Raw genomic sequence first — 20,671 nt, 5'->3', positions numbered from 1 at the left:
AGGGAGGGAGGTGACTCTCCGTGAATGTTGGTGGTGGATGTGGAGGAGGGGAGAAAATCACTGGCGTCCTCTCTCACCGTGTAACAACTGATGAGAGCAAACATCCTTTTGTTGCTTCCATCTACTTTATTGTATATTTTCATACAAAGGGGACGTGGAAGGAGAGTAGGGCACGTGAATTCGAGACTCCACTCGAAAAACACAAGTGAAGGATGTTGCACAAAAGAGTGGGTTTTACAGCGCTGATGCCACATTGGTCGTTACACCCAAGGCAGCCTGTGAAACCTTTCGGATGTGTGGAGCGGTCGCACCTCTTGTTCACTCGTTTTACTATGCTGTTGTTTTACGCCCAGCTTCCATGAGCAAGATACACCGTACGAGAGTGCGCCTGTTTCCACTCTCAGTGTATCATTGATAATAATTACCATCAGCAATTCTCTTCAAACCACCACAAAAGCCAAATTCATTATCTAATACTGTAGTAATTCAACTGTGTAACCTCATTGTTGTTTTTGCACTAGTTTACGGTGGAAAATATAGTTACCATCTCATGTTGCTACATATTAATACATTTGTAGTGCATGGTACCTTTTGTTTATTTCAGGGTATATGTGCTAGTATGCACACACTGCTGTACATTTTGTCAGGTCATGAGAATAATGTAAGTAAATGTGCCAAAAAGTAGACAGCTTTTTGGGGGCGAGGAGAAGTGTTCAGGCTGTATCCAACCTTTCGTTACTGTAAGAGGGGAAAGGATGGCTGTACGGAGAGCATGACTTTATGTGTTGACTGGAAAGATTCGTATTCATTTGTGTGTTTTTGGTGACTGGATCTTCTTAATCTAATATTGACCACATTTAAGTAAGGGATGTGGCTTTGGCAGAGCATGGAGATGTCCTTTAACCTTTGAATTGAGAGCACAGGTCAAGATGCTGCTGTAACTGTAAGCCGAGGCCATTATGCTTGCAAACAGTACATTTTGTAAGAATCATGGAGTACTTTTGCATATATTTTATGCTGTGCTGTAACATTTGCTACCTACAGTAGGTGTTACTGTGGTACTGGGAGAGGTTTTGGATACAGCCATATTGCCCCCCTTTGGCCTACTGGCTGTTGAGTTGAATGTTCATCCGCTTGGATTCCTACAGGAGCCACGGGTGTGTCAGTGTAGATACTGTAAAGATGTATATGTAGGACTTCTATGGTTGAGAGTTATTTATTTACCTACAAATCATGATGTTATTATGGAAATTTCAGGTGAATTATATTTGAAATATGTAGCATTTTATTTGTCACTTTGGCAGTCATTCAGTCAAATGCTCTATGTAGGACCAACACTGAAAGGTTTTTTTTTTGTTTTTTTTTGTTTTTACCAGTGCAATATTATTGTTCCAATTACAGCAAGGCAAAACCACTATCACAGCAGGGGCACAATCTACCATGTACAAGCTACAGGCAATTCACAGTATGAAGTCACACACACACACACACACATGGACACACACACCAGGTACGCACACCACCTTCAGCTCACAGTTTCACACCTTGTGGAAACGATTTGTATTTAAGCCACTGTTGACCTCTGCTGTCTCTTTACAAAACTCAACCCGCTAAACATTTTATAGCGCGGACTTAGCTATTTTTCAAACTGGAATATTTTACAAAACCTTTGAAAAATGATGCAGGCGGGTTTTTCAGTCAGCAGTTGGGTGCATGTGCAAGTGGAAGCCCATCCAGACAAAGCTGCTATCTTTACCAAGCTGTTGCATGTCATCCAGCCAGATTGGAACTACTTAACCCTCATGCTTAACGACAATAAATCAGTTGTGTCAACCACTATGTCCTTAATGTTTAATCAAATACTATATATCAAACATACGACTGATTATATTTGAGATTATTAAAATTATTGCCACTTTATGACAGCGGTGATATGCTTGTAGGCCTACACAGGTTTATCTTCTATACAGTTTTACACTGCGCAGTATTAGTTCTCCTAAGGAACTTGTGAAGTGTTACTGAAACTGTACAACACAACCTTCTTTATGATATATCAATATTTATACAGCATCAACATAGAGATGTTAATTATTCCACTATATATGGTAATTCTGTATAGTAGCTGTTGGCTGCTTGGTTTTGTACATACAACTGGAACATAAGTAGTTACAAACAATATGGTCCTAGATCTGTAACATACAATATGGTGTAAAACTGTATATGGTGGCAATAATTCATATATATTTTGGATATATGCAGTGTTTGAGATGACAAATATTAAAGTTTCACATGCTCAATTTAATATTTCTCTGTAGCTCAGTTTTGCAGTATCCTATTATAGCTGTGTAGATGGTCATAACTTAAATGTTTTTTTACAGGGTTTGGTTGAAAAATACAATTTACCTGTATGCTTTTATCCACATGACATTGAATACCATTGGAAAAGCACTGTGCGTACTTGAAATTTACAACACCGATATCAGAGTCGCTTCTTCAGGTGATTCTGATAGGCAGTGTGTTGTTTTCAGATATATGGTAGCTTCTAATGTCTGCTAGTTCCCTAAATGCTTCATGTGTGTCCAGGCTGGTATCTGGCTCCTTCCCAGCCTGGGACCCCGGCTTGCTCTATCATTGTCTGTACTGTGGAATAAATACAATTGAACGGTATTTCAATGTGAGTATGTGTATATGTGTGTTTTTATGGCATTTTTCATTGTTTACAGTGCAGTGACAGGAAAGGGCGGGGGTGAGGGTTTCATGGCAGAGAGAAGAGAAATATATAAAAACCAACCAAACCTGAACATCTTTGAGTGTCACATTTTCAGCGTTGACCAGACACCAACTAACCACTGTTGGCAAAAATGACAAAAAAATAATCTTTAGAAATACAGGAAACCAAATTCAGTAATTCAGAACCCAACTTTATTAACTCTCCACATTAAGAGCCTGTAAAATGTCATAAGAATAAATAAAAACAGCCTCTGTCTGCATTAACAAATAAATATATGCAGCTCAACACTAATAAGCTCACATCCCAAAATGAAGAGTTTACTGAATAAATAAAACAAGTATAACAAACGAGAAGTAGCCTTTAATAAAAGAGATCAGGGTTTTCCCTGGTCAGTGTAACTCTTGGGAGTTTCTTTTCTCTGGCCAACTAAAAATCAATGTCTGTTAATGTTATATGAGAACACTGGAATCAGTCTTTTATTTTAAATCCAATATTACATCTAATGCACATACATTAAGGTAATGTCAAGTTTCAATTAAACTGCAGCAGCTCAGCCAAACCTCAGTCTGGTCTATACATTTGATATTTAGCTTCCCTTTTTTTTTTAAAAAAAATAATAAAAAAATAAATTAACAATGATAAAAAACAGATGTGGGAGGAAGAGAAACCTCAATATGCCTTGTAAACATGACACATTTGTGACTGGCCATGATCGTACATACAAAGATCTATAATGACAGGTTAACATACAGCAACTGGGCCACATCTAATGTTCCCTCCAAGCCATCGGGGTCTGGTCCTGTGCCATTTTCATTCCAACCAACATGATAACAGCTGATCTCACTGCTCCTCTCTGGTTGAAGATACCAGCTCAATCAGCTGCATTAGCATTTGGTTAGAACTGGACCTGGACACCACTGGCTTAGAGGGAACATTGGCCATATTCCTAAAATACAAAAGGTGAAAATGAATGAAATTTCCCTTTATTTTCTTTAGTATCAATGAGTGCATTCTCAGCATGATTGGTTGCAAATTATCACCCTGGTTGGGGTGATAATTTGATAATTTCATTCATTTTCCCAAGGAGGATCCAAACACATTTTTGTACCTTTACACTGAAAGCATTTAGTGTTTCTCCGATATTTCTTCTTTATTTATTTAATCCCAAAACATTAAGGGCAACAAATGTAAACTGTTTAAACAGTTTAACATGAAAGCTACTTGTCAAAGAACTGGTAGGGAAAACGCTATACAGTATAAGAGTTGCAGATCTATTTACAGTTCACATAGGAGGGTTTGGCCAGATCTGGAGAGAATTCTAATACATACAATCACAGTTGGGTTTGTACATGCATTCATGAGCTGGGGCTCTGACCAACACTTTCTAATGAAGTTCAGGTCCTTATAGTTTTACACCTTCATAACAGGGTTTGGAGAAGTTGGTTAAGTATTGTAATCCAGAAGTGTGCTTGTTACGGTAGGGGAGAATGGGGTCAAATGAGCCACATTTTACATTTTGTGCTGCTACTGTGGCAAAATAAATGTGCATTTATTTAAAACAATAACTGCCATGTATATGTAAGGTTGTTGGGCATTCATGGAAATGCAATAGAATATAGGGCCAAAACGCGTCATGCATCAAGTTTCATCAAAATCGGACCAGTAATGTAGCAGTTATGGTCGTTCAAAGATTGAAATTTTGACATTTAATTACAGCTCCCCCATTAGGCCAATCAGTGTAATCTGCTAGGACAGCTGGATTTTGTATCAAGTTTTGTGTCAATCAAAACCATGTAACATAAATGGCAACAAGGGGTGGCCCACCTTACCCACGGGCTCAACTTGTCCCGCTCTCCCCCAAGCCGCAAACGGGAAGCACAAAATGAAAATCCTCAAAACAAAGAGCAATGTTGCACAAAATGGCAATGGCTATTTGCAAAATTGAGGATAATTTAGTTAACCCTATAAAAATGTTTTAAAAACAAATAATTTTCTTTTTTCTTTTAAGTGAAGCACTTGTGAGTTATCACATCACACAGATACAGCAACCTTGTCAATACACTCTACAGGAGGATGGAGGAGCAAAGAAAATCTGCCCTTTGGTTTAATGGACGGAGAACAAGAAGCAATGGGAGCCTGTACAGCAAAGAGATCGGGGTGAGACCACACACAGACACCAAGTCATAAAATCCATAAAATCGTAGCTGAGGTAAATCAGCCATTTCCTAAACGGTGACCCCATTCAATGTCAGGACTTCACCTTTCCAGGGACGAGTTGTATTGGAACATGTTTCACTGCTGTGACGCCTGTTTGGAAACCATTGTGCCACACTGGAGAAAGCATGATGACCAAGTATAATCAAATGTCACATATTCAAGTGTGTGCGTGTGTGTGTGTGTGTGTGTGTGTGTGTGTGTGTGTGTGTGTTTGTGTGTGTGTGTGTGTGTGCGCGTGCGTGTGTCGATGCATGTGTGTCTATAGTGCACGAGGCCTCTTGGGGGTGATCTGTTTGCTAGCTTGCTCCTCTTCCTGGAGTGCAGAACGGAAAGACTTGACTTTATCTGAGAGAAGAGGAGAAGTCCAAATTATCCAGGATGACATATGCACAAACAGTATACATTATTTATTAGGTATTTTTTATGATTGCTCACATTTGATGCTTGGATAAATGCTCTTAATTTCTCTCTTTACCTCTTAGCTCAGTGAGAATGTCTATCTTCTGATCCAGGATCTGTTCTAGTTGAGTCGCGTACGTGTCTACATCGTAGTCAACTTCCTCTGTCATTTCCAAAAGGACCTTCTCATCTTCCAGCCAGCGAATTGACTCCTGTCCAAGACACACAGTGGTCAAAATCATTCTCTGTATTGCGGCTGTGTGTGCACTGCATTAAACCTCAGAACCGAAGACATCTGATCTAGTTAAGAGAATGGGAATAAACAACATCTATCTTCAAATAGTAGAGGAATTTGTCGACTTGGGTCCAGTATTTGAGTAATTATCACATTTCACTGAGCTTCCTCCATCCCTTTAGGCCGTACAGTACCTGGAACACAACCCTGTGGTCCTCCAGAACCTGCTCCTCCATCTCCACCAGCTGAGAGACCGCCTCATGGAAAGTGAACAGCTGCGGGGAAACTTCCTCCTCCTGCAGACAGCGTGACCACAGTCATGAGATAAGCGCGTCTGACCGAGGTCGGTGGTTCTCAAGCATGCGGCATCGTGACCCAAGAGTCAGTTTTCATCCCAACCAAACACTACAGCAGCTGATTTCACCGATTCCTTCAACCAGAGAAGAGGGATGATTGATTTCACAGATTAGTTCCTCCTGAAATCAGCTGCTGTACTGTTTGGTTGGAATGAAAACCTGCAGACTCTGGGGTCAAGATGGAGCGATTGAGAACCACCGTCTCAACTGATATGTGCGACTGAGCATGCATACGCCGGAGTGAACAGGTGAGAGTGTGCGGGTGCCTTACGTTCTGTTCACAGAGCAGCTTAAGATCGTCTCTCTGCGGGGAGCTCCCCACCCCCCACTGAGCCTCCAGCACCTCCAGCTGGTTGACGTTGTGTCCCCCTTGACGGCTCTCCATCGCTGCCCCGGGGTCCACTGTGAGCTCCTTCACCCTGAGAACAACCAGTGCTGGCAGTAAAGTAACAGCGTGGTACAGCATCGCTACTGTAACTACTGCAGAGGGATCTCATGAAAAACACCCTGCAGCAAACGGGTGGCAGGTGCACACAATATACAGAAACCTAACTGGTTAACATGCTCAGCATGCCAGGGGAAGCAGTTATGAAAGATTTTAGGGATGAGCAAGGCGTAACAGAAAGACATTTGCAACATCGGTGTGGTGATGAACAAAATGTCAACAGCAAACAATCTAGACTCCATGCAGGTTTGATGAAATAAAGCCTGGAGAAAGACATGGGGCCATGCAGGTAGTGACCTCTCATGAAAATGGAGGAAATTTTATATATATATATATACGTATATATGTATATATATATATATATTTTCTTTTCTTGTTTTTGTTATTGTTTTTCTCTTCTGGCTATTGATGTTTGAAAATATTGTGTAACTACTGTGATGACTATTTTGCCAAATTTGAAATTTGAATAAAAATATATTTGAAAAAAAAATGGAGGAAAGAGCGGAGGAAAGAGTGGTTGTTACAAGAAAAATAAGAGGATGAGTGAGGAGAAAAGACCAGGCAGAAGTTATCCCTTCAAGTTCAACTGGATTTTGTTTAGCCCTAGTCATTTGTTTGCTAGCCAACAGAACAGTGAACAGTCTAGAGCTACAGTAGGTATTTACTGAGGAATTCAAAATGAACCTATTATGGCTCTAAATGTATCAGGGTAACTTCTCAGTGGACAGGAAGCAACGTAAAGGTGGGTGTTGATGGGAAATGTCGCGTGACAACACAGAAGCAGTGGTTGGATACTGCGGTGGTAACTTATTGGGAAGGGCAGTGGGGCGCGACCTGGTGGGAGAGGTGGAAAAGTCATCGTACTCATAAGTAGGGGAGAGCTCAGAGCGGCCCCCTCCGCCCCCACCCTGGGAGAAGGGAATGTCCGAGGGACTTATCCCAAACTCCTTTACTCTGGAGACACAGTTGGAGAGAGACAGAGAGAAACACAGACACACACGACAAACGAGAGACAGGAGAGGATCATCTTAAGTTATTTTCACCTCAGTATTCATGTTGCATGTGAACAACCTAGTATTCAGCAGTAAAGGGTGGGGAGATGGAAGACAAACAGGGAGAAAAAGATGCGTCTCTGCAACTGGTTTTGTCCCATAGAAGAAAGAACATGACACTGAAAGTATTAAATGTTGAATCCTTCTTATATCAAGAGGGTGGAGCAAGAGGAGAATTATTGTCAGTTCTATGAATCACAGCTCTTGGAAATCGCCATGTAAGACAACACAGTTTTACAGTGATTCTCACCAACTAGGACAGCATGCATCCCACAGGGAGAAGTCTTGTCTATTTTTAAAAAAAAATGTATTAAGCTGTGATGATAAAGGTAAATACATGTTAAAACACTGGGTACTTGGCACAGCCCTATCATATTTACCACATTATTTTAAATATTGGTTATTTAAACGTTTTTTTTTTTAGATGTGGTCTGGTGCATCTTTCTGCCTCATCACGTCCTTACTACCATCATCTATCATACATATACACTATATACAGATCAAAAATTATGTAACAATATTAACAACATGACTGTTCATGACTTTTCCTAGAATGACAAGAAGAACAGGAAATTACATTTTTTTAATTTATCAAAATTTCTTGACAAGCCCTTTGACCAAAACGTAACCGATATTGAATATAAGCCTGAAATTTGGCATAAATGCTTGGCATGTTTGCTTGTGACTGTAGTGCCATCTACTGACCATGTGTTCAGAAATGTACAGAATATCTGCAAAAAAACAACTATATCCTATACAGCCAAGGATGTTGAGGCATTACAAAAATGTCTTCCCTAAACACTCCAATGTGCGCTTTTTATGTTCAGCAGTATTATTTTGTGTCCTTGATTTAAAAGACAATTACATTGTCTTGACATTTAAAAAGGGACTATTCAGGAAAATGCAATACCTGAACAAAAATCAATATCACACTCAGACTGCATTCAAAATGAGACGACTTCAGATCAGACTCTTATTCTTTTATTATGTCTGATGGTTGAAGTAAATCAGGCAATGATCTGAAAAATGCATTTTGTCAAAAGTATTGGGAAGAAAAAGAAAAAGAAAAAAAAAAATTAAATCAAGAGCTGGTACCATTTTTTTTTTTAAACTACTGAAATTTTTTTCTTCAATTTAATCGTCCCAGTTCCTAAGAGTCTCACATTTACTTGTCTTACCTGTTGGCATATCTCAGTGTGTTCAGTGTGTTTTCACAAGAGGCCATCCCAGGAGAGATGGTCGCAATCTGTATAGGGAAACGTCACAGAGTTACATCCCTATTTATCAAGATCCCAGCCAAAACAATTGAAAGTTTTGATGAAATTTCTCGACAGTGGTTCCCTCTACCGAGCCCACAGTCAGTAACACATACAGTCTACAGGCTCCTTACCATGCATGTTCTGGAGTTCTCTCCTATGAAGGAGTCCCTCAGCACCTGGGTTAGTTTGCTGGCTCTGAAGGGAGTGTGGGGTTTGTTCCGGCCCAGCGCTCGAATGCACTCCTGCAAGAAACCAGGAACATCATCACTTTACACGCTACAGTTAAAGTGTTTGTAGTATTGCAGTAAGCCAGGCGTTTTAACCAGGTTTCTCATAATCTGAGTATGAGCTCAAACAGGTTATTCTAGTCCAAGTCATGACGTTTAGGTGTCAACCCAAAGCCAGCACAACTGAGTAACTGGGTTAAAAAAGTATTTCTCTCTTTCACTTTACTTTTAGAATTGATTTTAAAATTTTGCTGATAATTGTTAAGACTATACTAGTCTACCAAGTACCAAGATATACATTAGCTCTTTTCAAAAGGGCACTAGACCTGTTTTATTGTTGAATTTGTATTATTCTTCTGTAAACTTATTTTCTAGTTTATGTTACCAATTCAATATGAATGTATTTGAGAGAATCCTCACTCCATGACCACAGTAAAGCCCAGTAACAAAAGGACAATACTAAAATAAAAGTCCAGACCTGCTGCACCAAAAAGCCTCTCCCAAGAGGAAACTGATGTTCCAGTCTGGGAGGTGTGTGAATATACGGCACCTCAAATATGCCGCCAAGGACAGATGATGAAATTCCTGTCACCATGTTTTCTGTGCATAATGATGAGCATTGACAGTTTTTCATTTTGGAAGACAATGATTTCCACAATAACCATGTGTAGAAACAACTTTGTAGTACAATAAAATGCACTTCCATTATTTTGTTGACTTTTTGTTGATTTTTGATAGCATAGTATAACGGCTGTAGAAAAATTAGATGATCACAGTGAAAACTGCTTAATTCTATGTTGATCTGTGTGTTTATTCTATTTGTGCGGGGGTACGATTTGGCGTGAAATGTGCAGGATTGACTTAAGGCACAAAGACAAAGCCTCAGCCAAAACAGAAAGATGAGTCATTGCTCTGCTTGTTTGTACAGAAAACAAATTCACAGACAGTACAGATGCTGTCCAGTCCCACAGCGCCTAGCTGGGTTTGCAGCATCAGCTGCTGCTGTAGTTGAAGTTACTGCAATTCTGCAATACTCAGGATAGCTACATCATTCACCAATGTATTGTCAAGAAGAAGAGCTGCACTCTACTATATTGACATGCTGTGATAGATTAGCTGTCTTTCAGTATCATAGCAGGCTGTTAGCCAAAATGTTTTGTTTGCAACTTTTTATACAAAATTGCACTGCAGCACCCGATTTGTATTGACACTGCCCTCTAGTGTGCTTTCCATCCATTTCGACGAAAGCGATGTCAAAAACTACAGAATGGGCGCAGGTGGGAAGTTTAAACAATTACAGACTAGACTTATTACCAGGCAATATGAAAAACTAAAGGACATCTATGCACAGAACATCTGAAGCATTCAGAAGGTGGTGGACCTTGAGTGCCAGCAAGCTCTTGTTGATCTCAGCTCCCTCCAGGCGAGTCTGGCGGTCAGCGCTGGATGTGTCCGCCCCCCTCTCATTCCCCGCCAGGTCAATAAGTGAGAACTTCCCGTGCATCTTTCCCCGCCGGCGCAGAATAATCTGGAACACGGCGTGGCTTCGGGACGAGTGGGCGTTGGCCGAGGTCTGACCTGAAGTCCTGGAGGGAGAAACGGGGATGGAAAAGGAAAAGCTAATGATTGAGGGCCACTCTAAAGACATTTTTCTTGAGCAGTATTTATAACATTCAGTCAGCTATTGACTTAACAATCTCTCCTTCAATCATTACAATACTGATGAAGAATGACGTGCATCTAAATGAAAAGGTACTGAACTTCTTGCCACGACACTGAGACAGAACTTAAAAGTAAAGCTGCCAAACATGTGAAGGTCCAGAACGTGCATCACCATTGTCTCCTCATACAGACCAGAGGACTTCTCCACTTCAAACCCAGAAGTTTTTCCCCTCCTCTTCTGGACATGCCAGGATCTGCAAGCCAAGACCCCTCTGCAGAACTCTCCAGGAGAAATCAGTGGCATTTTTCACAGAGAGGTTAGGGATTTTTTCAGCCATTCACCAATAACGCCCAGATTTTCCTTCAGCCTCTTCTGAGAGACATCAGTCTCATCAGTGACATCGGCTTCTCGTCGCATCAGAGTTCACAACTCCTTGTCTTCAGAGAAGCCAGACCGACAAAACAGTCAGACAAAACTGACTGATACCAAAACATGTTGCTATTCATCACATTTGTTAATAGGACTGACAGGGGAGCTGCCAAAGCTGTTCTTCATATTTTCATCAGTCCCCATGAAATGAATTCCCATTACTTTTACTGTAGTGCTGGTCAAAAAAGAAGGAACAAATCATTTTGAACGAATCATTCTCGAGCTTGAAGCATACCGAGTCTGTAGTGGTACGTACTGGCTCCTCATTAAGCAATTGAATGATCATCATGTACTTTAACAAACAAAGACATCGCACTTTCAATCCTGCTCTTTGGGCAAGTAGTACATTGTTGAGCAAGCCGTTCATTCGGGTTTTCTAGTTTCACTTTCAAATCACTATCTGCAAGCTGTCCGAGACAAGCAGCATCGCTCGATGCTTGATGCAGCATCGCGGAGCGTTCAATACTACTTCCATGTCGAGTCGTTTGAGTATTCAGTATTCGGGTAAAGTACGTACTGAAACTCGAGAACCTGCATGAACAGCTCGCTCAACAATATACTACTACTTCCTCACTGAGCAAGCCGTTCATTCCGGTTGATTATATTTACTCTGTTAATGCTAGTGTTCTATTAGTTAGTATTCTGCTAGTGTGGGTAGACTAAGCTTAACTCACATACTTTAACTTAGACATAATATTTCTTGTCATGCTACATGATGACACACAGCTGGATTTGGCCTGTAAATTCCTGTGATTCAAGTTGGCCTGATACTCTAAGAAATTCTCTGGCAGAAATTACATTTTAGATGTCTCAAAATTTCCTTCAGCTTAATGATTATAAATCTGCAATAAGTATCACACCAAATGTAACTTTTAGAATCCACAAAAATGTGGGAAACCTGGCACCTAATAAACCACCTGCCAGAACTTTAGGAGCCATTTGGGAAGAGTTCTTTAGCCTCATTTCCATAAGATGAGAAATATCTGTAAAATGAGGTTTCTCAAAAATAATTTTCTGGCTTGAACAAATTTACGCATGTTTTGATTTCATAATACATTTACCATTGCAACATACTGTATTCTTGCTTCAACCTCAAGCTCTACTTGTCTGCAATTTGTTCAATATGCAGAAGCTAAGATATTAGCAACAACTATTCTGATCAAAAATATACTCAACTTTACCATATTGATTACTTTTAAAGCAATAAATGTTGTTGTAGTATTATTACTTATTGACATAGTAGTACTAATTTCCTTGTTAGTCCAACATAATAGTTTAGTTTTGACTGTTTTGGCTATTTCTGTTCTGTTGACCTTGTTCCTTGTATTTTATAGCCCTTTGTAAACTAGGTAGGTAAGGTGCTACACAAATAAAGTTGATGAAAACACCGTTCACAGTGTTGTTGTAACTAAGAAAATGAATGAAAATATATGTAATGCATGTGTTGACTTAGCCACAACAGTTAGATTATCACCAGCCTCCAGTTGCTTGATGCTTGCTTGACTTCTACTGTACTCCCTGGTGTAGGAGTGCACACTGGATTTCCCTTACGGGGCTCTGTGTGACCTGAACAGTACATACTGTAATTCCTCTAAGCACTGTGCATGGCAAAAAAGGCGGCACACACAAACGAACGAACAAACGCACACACAGAGAACATCGCTTATAGAGGTGCTCCTCCCAAGCACCTAAGAGCCAAAGATAAACCGCTATTGTTGTTGCTGTTGTTAAAATGATCTCTCCTCCTGTGTTTACCTGCAGCTGTTTCCCACTTCGATGAGTTTGAGGACGTCCTCTGTGCATTTAACGTCCCTCTCGTGCAGCCCCACCACCTGGACCTGCTGCTTCCCGTCCTCCAGGACCCGTAACTTGGCCTTGCGGTTTAGCAGGTCAAACACCTTCAATACAAACACAACTTGAGTCAATATTTCACCTGACATAATCCTACATCTTGGTTTATTTATTGTTTAGGAAAATCCCTAGCAAATCTCTTGCCTATCAGGCCTTCAGTAATGTTTCCATCCAACTGTCAGGCAAATTTTAAGCAAAGTTTTGAAATGCTGCAACAAATACAATGTGAATTTGGTGCATTTCCATCAGCTTGGTTGAAGTGAAGTTCTTGAACATAGCTACGTCAGGAAAAAACACATCCACAACAAAATTGGGAAATTGGCCTTTCAAAAATGTATTAATATTGTGCAATCATACGTACATATACGTATGTATACACTGTGATTTGCATAAACATACTTGGATGGAAGCTACTGAACAACACAAACTTAATCCTCTTTTTGAGTAAGATGAATCACTAAACACTTTACTTAAGACACTTGCCTTCCCGCTGTAAATCTCAAAAAATGTGGCGAAGACTTGGAGGTCTAACTTCTTGTAGTTTGGCTTTTTCAACATGAGAAAGACGTCTCTGGCTGCACAGGGGGGAAAAATGGGAGTCAAATAAAGACAAAAGGTGTAACCACCAATGGAGATAGCGGTATGGCAGATACTAACCAGCTAGTGCATAGATCCCTTTAGAGCAGTCCTGGTTCTTCCCTGAAAAGTCCCCTCCCATAGTCTAAAAGGAGATATGAATTACTATGTTGTAATGCATTCCTTCATTTAGTCTAGTTCTGATGTTATGTTTGTACTAAGGATATCAACTTCCGTCTAGTCTACACTCACATGTGTTTTTCCACTTCCAGTTTGTCCATATGCAAAGCAGGTTGCCATTCCCCTCTCAAAAATGGTTTCGACCAGCGGCCGAGCAGTGAACCTGGGTGCAAACGAGCACTTGTTAGTAGGAGTTTTCACCCATTGCTCTGGGTACTTCACTGTTGAAACATATTGTACCTGTAGACCATTTCATTAGTGGAAGTGTCATCAAAGGCATAGTCAAAGCGGAAGGTTTGGTTCTCCAGGTAGCGGGTCAGGTCGACTTTCTGCTTGGGCTCATGCACCATTACCACATCCTTACTGGGGATGGTGATCACATCTAGATCCTTTGTTGCCAACTCTAAAAGAGAGGTAGACAAAGACCAAAATAAATGTATTTTGTCATTTAGAAAGCTCATGACATCTTGGCACTTTGTAAACTATTGCGCTACAAAGAAAAAGACTTTGTCAGTAATAAATGTATTGGAGTAATAAAGCTACATTTACCTTTTTTATTGAGGGGGCGTGTCCGCACGCATACACATATCCTATGCTCCTCTATCTGAAATATCAGAAGGCACAGTTAATTTCTGTTGCGCTATGTGTCGTTAAAACCCTCGTAAGATGTACCTTCTGTACATGTACATTTCCTATGACCTGCACACGTCTCACTCATTCATTATGTCGAAACGTTGGTTCATCTAAATAAATAAATGTTTCTGCATTGTGGCTATAAGTGTGTGGCTACTTTATTTTTAACACATCTAGTGTAACACACATTTCTACATCTACAAATGGATGTCTGGTGACCAGAGAGATATTAACACTCCTAGTCCTGATTACAAAAATCTCTACTTGATTGTACTGGAAACCCTCACTGAATTACATGATACATGTCTTTCTATTAACTGTGTCGTACAACCCTTTGTAGAAGGTTATGGTACAATGAATCTGGGAAACGAAGTCCTGAACCAGACTTACCAGATCGGCAGTGGTTAGGGGCCTGTAGTCCAGACTGGCTCTGAAGTCCCTGATCATACACATGATCTCATAGTTAGGTAGAGTGGCATCCACCTCCTGGAATGTCACAGAAAACAATAAAGGGTTGAACCCATCACATAAAATTTACTTCAAATAATCTGTAAGTTGTGCTCAGACAACAAAGCGTAGACCAGAACGATCTAAACTGTAATAAGAATGGAGTGGAGAAGCTTCTTATGACTCAGCAGTATATTACCTATCTGTGGCGAGCAACTGGAAGTTTGTGATCCACCAGTTTATTCTACCATGCCTGCTAGTCAATCACAGGATGATTTTGAAAATAAGTTTCCTTAATAACATAAATGAAGACAGCAGCCTCCTCTTTTTCTTGCAGGTTGGTCATTAAAGTTTGTCGACTACAAGTTGTGGGGATAAAGAGAAAAAAACTGATGTGAACTGTGAACCAAATAGACAGACAATGCTAACAGATTTTCACTAATTATTCAGTACTAGGGAGCTAAAATGAACTCCAGCTATCATGAGGTTGATTTGGATGAGTTGGGTCTGAGAGTTTATCACTGGGCTACGACAACCGATGATGCTAATTAGCAAATGACATTAGGCTTCATCTTCTCTTCCTGCTTCAAAATAGATTTGTTTGCTCAATTTTGGGTTTATAAAAATCTAGATGTTTCTTTGTCAGAAAACTTGAATCTCCCATGTTCACTGAATCTGCTTGAGTGGTACTGGAAGATCTCCCCAAACCCGTCAAGGAAAAAGTCAATCTCATGCCAAAAAAGGTTCCCCACCCCTGACAAATGTGTTTCAGTGTGTGAGCTTGTGTGTGTTTGTGTGTGTGTGTGTGTGTGTGTGTGTGTGTGTGTTGCAAGTACACGCTCGCCCCTCACTTGTGCCTTCTTCTCTCTGAGCTCTTGCTGTTGAAGTCGTCTCTTCTCTCGTTTCTCCTGCAGCTTCTCCACCTCCTTCACACAGTTGGATTTCCTCCGCGCTGGAGAGGAAGGGCAGAAACACAAAACCATGGAGATAAATCAACAAAAGAATGGCAAAATTCATTTAAGACGATTCAGCAGCATTCAAATGTCCTGTCTTGAGCGTGTGCATTCAAAGCAAACGTTTATGCTAATCCCAATAGCTATAGCAGAATACTAGAAGAAGTGCTCTGGTATGAATCAAAGTCTAAAAGACAAGCCAGTGAGTAACTGTGAAAGAGCCTTTCACCCTCTCAGACACACAGCTGTGTGGGAGCATGACCTCACTGGTTTCTGTCTCTGCTGCACACAGCCTCGTATCCAACGCCAGAAAATAACAACAGATGGATTTACAGATAGATGGTGGATACAGTTATTGGTCCTGGGAACTACCAAGAGGCACATCAGAGTAAACACAGCTGAGAAACACTTGGACTTGAATGACCTACTCCCTGCAGTTAGAGGGAGTGTGGAACAGAGTGATTACATGTTCATTATCATTCTGCTGTGACAACCCCTGTGTATGTGTGAGTGTGCATACGCATTTGTGTGTTGCATGTTACCACTCTGCTATTGTACCACTGCCTGCTACTATTTTAGACCGTGCTTGGAGCCAAAACAGTGAAAGCAGACAAGTAAAGGAAATAGCAGTAGATGGAAATAAAGAGTATATTGGTTTTTTTTAAAAACACAGACAGATAACATGAAGTTTGGCTGTAGGATTAGGATCGATGAGGTTCTGAGAACATAATTAAGGTTCCTCCATGGCTTCAATTTGAAGAAAGCCTGAATGTGTTTTGAGGAATCTTTTACAATCTAGCTTGCCAAAGGCATGTTTGATGACACACGTGTACTGCCAACATGAGTTGTAAAATTCTATACATAAACATTGTCTTACTATAGGAGTACGGACGTTGAAGTGGTGCCACTTGATAGTTTGAGTTCAGCAAATAGCAGAAGATGAGTTGATCAGAGATGCAGATCTTATTGTACTTGATCTATCCTTTGACATTTATTGTGTTTCCTTAAATGCAGTATCTTGCATCATCTAAATTGGCTGATTCTACCCTGATGGTTTGGGTCAAAGACCCAAAATCTGAAAAATAACATTCAGGTTTAAGAACCAGATCTATGGCCACTATTCATCAACACAGATATTATATAATGAAACAATCAATCTATTCCCATCAAGACAGAAAATAAAACAACAATCATGATTATTTCAAATAAGTTGCAACATTCAGCTCATGGTTACATTTACTTGTGGTAAGCATCCAAATAACGCAGTATTGCAGGAATGCAGTTATTTTCACAGCCCCTACATGTGAGACTATACCTGCTCACAGCTGAATTGTGACAATTGCATCGCTATTTTGCATACTTGTGCACACGTAATGTCACCTATGTACCAACCTATGAGGACTAGATACAAGGATACAGGATACAATATTCATTGGCAGGACTTAGCCATTAGCAGGGCTATATGTCTCCTTAAAGGTGTAAAAAGTCCAAATGTTACTGTCCCATAGCACAAAATGACAATAGTATATCTGATTGGATTGTTGATCAATACCAATGGCTCAATAATTACATTGTCAGGTGCTGAGATTTCGGGCTTTTAAACACTCACTTTCTGGTCCATAGTTTTGTTTTGGAACAAAAACTCCCCATCTATTAGAATTTCAAGACACTCCCCAAAGCAGTAAAAAAGCAATTCAAGAAGAACCAAAACCTTTAGAAAGAGGCTCTGGTCTCAGTTTTCTTCCTGTATGTGTGTGTGTGAATTACCATTCTGCTGCTGTAGCAGGGTCTGTTGTTGTGTAGGCTGGGGTGCTATGGCTGGTGGGGGAGGTTCTGCAGCTTGGCTTTGCTGGCTGGGACGGGCCCGGGTGGTTCCCACTGCTGCAGCTGTACTCCACAAAACAGTAGAGAACACAGTCCGTTATATTCACTCATTAGTACAAGATGACATACAGCGATAGCACTGGTTGCAGCCCTCCTCCAACACTATGGTAAGCTTTCCATGGAAATGGCAGGTTATAATACATAAGACAATGTGTCACAAAAAAAGTTGCATAAATTTGAGAGAAAAAATGTCTCTGTTAAATGCATCATCTCAAGCCCTCGCTCTCTCCTCCTAATATCTCTTAATACCAAGGACAGAGACTGTTGTGCCTGTGGGGTATTTGTTGAGTGTTCAGAGATTAGTGAAGGCACATCAGCTGACAAAATGTACTTCTTGTAAGTCGCTTGGCACAAAGTGTCTGCTAAATGACGTAATATAATGTGACTTTGAAAAATCATCATGTGCCAGTGGGCAGGTACAGCAGTGTGGTAAAGATCTAAATGCATTTGAGGCGCAGGCCTCAGATTCAGATAGTGGGTCAGTAGGTTTCTGGGTGTCTGTGTTTTTGTATCACGCATACCTCTGTTCTCCCGTGGCGGGTTCTCAGCCTTAGGTATTGATGTCATCCGTCGGGTCTGTGAAAGAAAATGTTTGTCAAAGAAACAGTAAATTCACAAACCAAAATATCCATCAATTCAAAGCAATAATCCATCACTTTTGGCAACAAAATACCTCTTTTGTGTCTTTATGGTAATGACTGATAAATGACTGATAAAAGTGAGTTCTCAGACAAACAGCATTTCAGTCAAAGCAGGAACAATACGGTAAAAGTTGGAAATAACTCTTTTATTAGGCAAATATTATGTATCAACCAGTGTGTCACTGACAAACCAAACCTAGACTCACTAATGTTTTACAGACCCTACAAGTTTGACCTTTCAAATTATGTTAATAGGGCCTTGCTCCATTAATGACAATGGAGCAGTGCTAAGGGACACAGTTTGTGAATAAAGTTGGTGTGATGAAGAAAATGAGCCACAGATTGGACAAAACCGATATGTTCCTTTCCAATCACAGACAGTAATCTATTACTTTGTCATTTATAACTAAAGGAACTTTGATAGACCTTGGGTGCCTTGATGCCTTTGGCTGCAGTGGAGGAGGGTGGAGGGGGGGTCTCAGGACTCTGGGGTATCTCCTCCTCAGGAGCCACATCTGGATTCAGAGCAAAGATGCTCTCCAGTTCAATCTGGGGCAGGAACAAGACACAGACACTGAATGTGTGGAGGACCTGACTAACTGCTGCAATAATATCACTAATACAATTGTGGTATCTAGATACACATAAGTATTATATAAAATACTGTTCAAATCCAAGGGAAATTACTGTGTTTTAGTGCTGAATAATGTGCAGGAGCTAAATAATCTCTGTGCTGACACTTTCAGCTGTCAGACAGAACCTGATCGGGGATCTGTCAAACTTGACTGATTAAAGCATACACACTAGCTGGGAGCCTCTACTACAGCTGACCGGTGTCAGCCATACCTCTTTTCCTTTGGTGTCTCCATTCTCAATCCACTCCACTGTCACACTCTCATTGTCTTCATGCAAGGATGTGACCATGGCCTGGTGTATTCGCCCTGTGGTGGGTGAGAGAGGAAGATGTAAGGAGATGCTAGGCCTGCTCAGTGCTGCATAGGACGGGTCAGCGCCTATAGGATATGTGCTAGTTGAACATTAAAATCATGGAGCTACACATTAACACATCAAATGAGACATGGACAACTTCTGACTCCCTAACTGAACAGTATGCAAATCTCTCCCTGCAGCAAGAAACAGCTCTCAATAAATAAACAAAAAATGTGTGTTCATTGTGGTTTTCTGTAGCCTCAATCTAAATTGTAATCTAATACTGATACAAGGATACTGTGATGCTAAATGGGCGTGGTTCATAAGGACTGGTATGACTGATAAGACTTCATTCCCTGTCATTCACTACACCAGACAACTTCAACAGCTGCATATCTTGGCCGTTAATTTGATTCTAGGCGCCCAATCAATCTTCAAAATACACACCGCTGTAACGCGATAAACTAGCATTCATCAATGTAGAATCTGTTATTTTTAAAATAAAGACGTGGGGCTATTTTTCGCTCAATGACATGAAATGCAGCCAGAAGGGAGAGGCCCTGTCCATCGGCCCATGATGTATAGGCCACTCTTGGATGATGTACTGCAAGTTGGTGCAATTAATGAAATACATCTAATTCTTTTCGGAGGGTTTCCAAGTTAGCCACGTTACAGAGCGCGTTTAAGCAGACCGGGCAGGTGTCATCTACGGCTACAGCCGGCGACCTATTCAGTCGGACAGCCGCACAGGTGGACGGACCCACACGGCGTGTCTGCCTGACTGACAGCCGCCGGCAGGACGAGACAAGGCGACAGCGTGGCAGAAAACGGGAACGCTGTGGGTTTTAGGCTCTGGCACTTCATTCGCCGGTTTTCCGACACAGCATCCCGGCCAAGGCGCTGGCGGCAACAAAGATGATGTAGCTTGCTAGCTAGCAAACATCCAGGGCTGCAACGGGCGGCTTGACTGTTAGCTCTTGTCATTTGGACAGCTGGATGGAGAGATATGCAGCGTACATACCATCGCTCCGTTTAATCTCCACGTAAATGCCGATGAGGATCTTTCCAAAAATAGCGGCCATCCCTCCCGTGTGATATTTTTGTGCACTGGGTGTGTGCTCGCGCGTGAGTGTGTACGTATGCTCAGCCCGTCCAAGTTGTGCTGCAGAAACTGGGAGGTCAGTAATAGGGAGAAAGAGCTAGTACGCATGCGCGGGTCTCGCCCTACTACTCCCTAATCAGAGCGGCTTGGACTGGAGCATCCTCAGTCAAATTCTGCTTTTACAGATTGGCAGGGATGTAGGGGAGGGACAACACACCTAGACTCAGTTTAGGCGCCTTTTTATTTGCAGAATAGCGTTTATCCCCCTTTTTAACACGACATAGGGGAGACCGGGATGGTTGTAACATGGGGTTCGTTGTAACAGCACCATTTCCACCAATCAGGGATAAGCTAGAGTCATATGATCACTACTGTACACACCCACCTCTTTCCTGATTTTACATGTGCAGTTTCATGGCTGTGTAAGCAAAGCTGTAAATTTTACAGCCAAAAAACAGATT

At 41.0% G+C, this 20,671-nt stretch overlaps 1 protein-coding gene across 1 annotated transcript; it reads right to left on the bottom strand.

Moving 5' to 3' along the window:
• Nucleotides 1-5,207: 5,207 nt before the first annotated feature.
• On the bottom strand, nucleotides 5,208-20,190 carry LOC139666316 (kinesin-like protein KIF2A). Its single transcript, XM_071545498.1, has 21 exons — nucleotides 20,130-20,190; nucleotides 19,025-19,119; nucleotides 18,605-18,727; nucleotides 18,059-18,113; nucleotides 17,421-17,531; nucleotides 15,552-15,652; nucleotides 14,644-14,739; nucleotides 14,170-14,224; nucleotides 13,861-14,023; nucleotides 13,693-13,783; nucleotides 13,522-13,585; nucleotides 13,348-13,439; nucleotides 12,769-12,911; nucleotides 10,303-10,507; nucleotides 8,826-8,936; nucleotides 8,614-8,681; nucleotides 7,218-7,337; nucleotides 6,210-6,357; nucleotides 5,777-5,878; nucleotides 5,424-5,559; nucleotides 5,208-5,293 (listed from the first exon to the last, which is right to left on the bottom strand). Exons 1-21 carry the CDS (start codon nucleotides 20,188-20,190, stop codon nucleotides 5,208-5,210), a joined length of 2,226 nt encoding a protein of 741 aa, XP_071401599.1.
• Nucleotides 20,191-20,671: the final 481 nt, after the last annotated feature.

The sequence above is a fragment of the Centroberyx affinis genome, unplaced genomic scaffold, assembly GCF_046629955.1.
Source record: "Centroberyx affinis isolate AG114_WGS23_722 - 3 ecotype Tasmania unplaced genomic scaffold, CSIRO-AGI_Caff_v1 ptg004932l_1, whole genome shotgun sequence".
Classification (NCBI taxonomy): domain Eukaryota; kingdom Metazoa; phylum Chordata; class Actinopteri; order Beryciformes; family Berycidae; genus Centroberyx; species Centroberyx affinis.
This window is presented reverse-complemented; position numbering and strand designations above follow the sequence as displayed.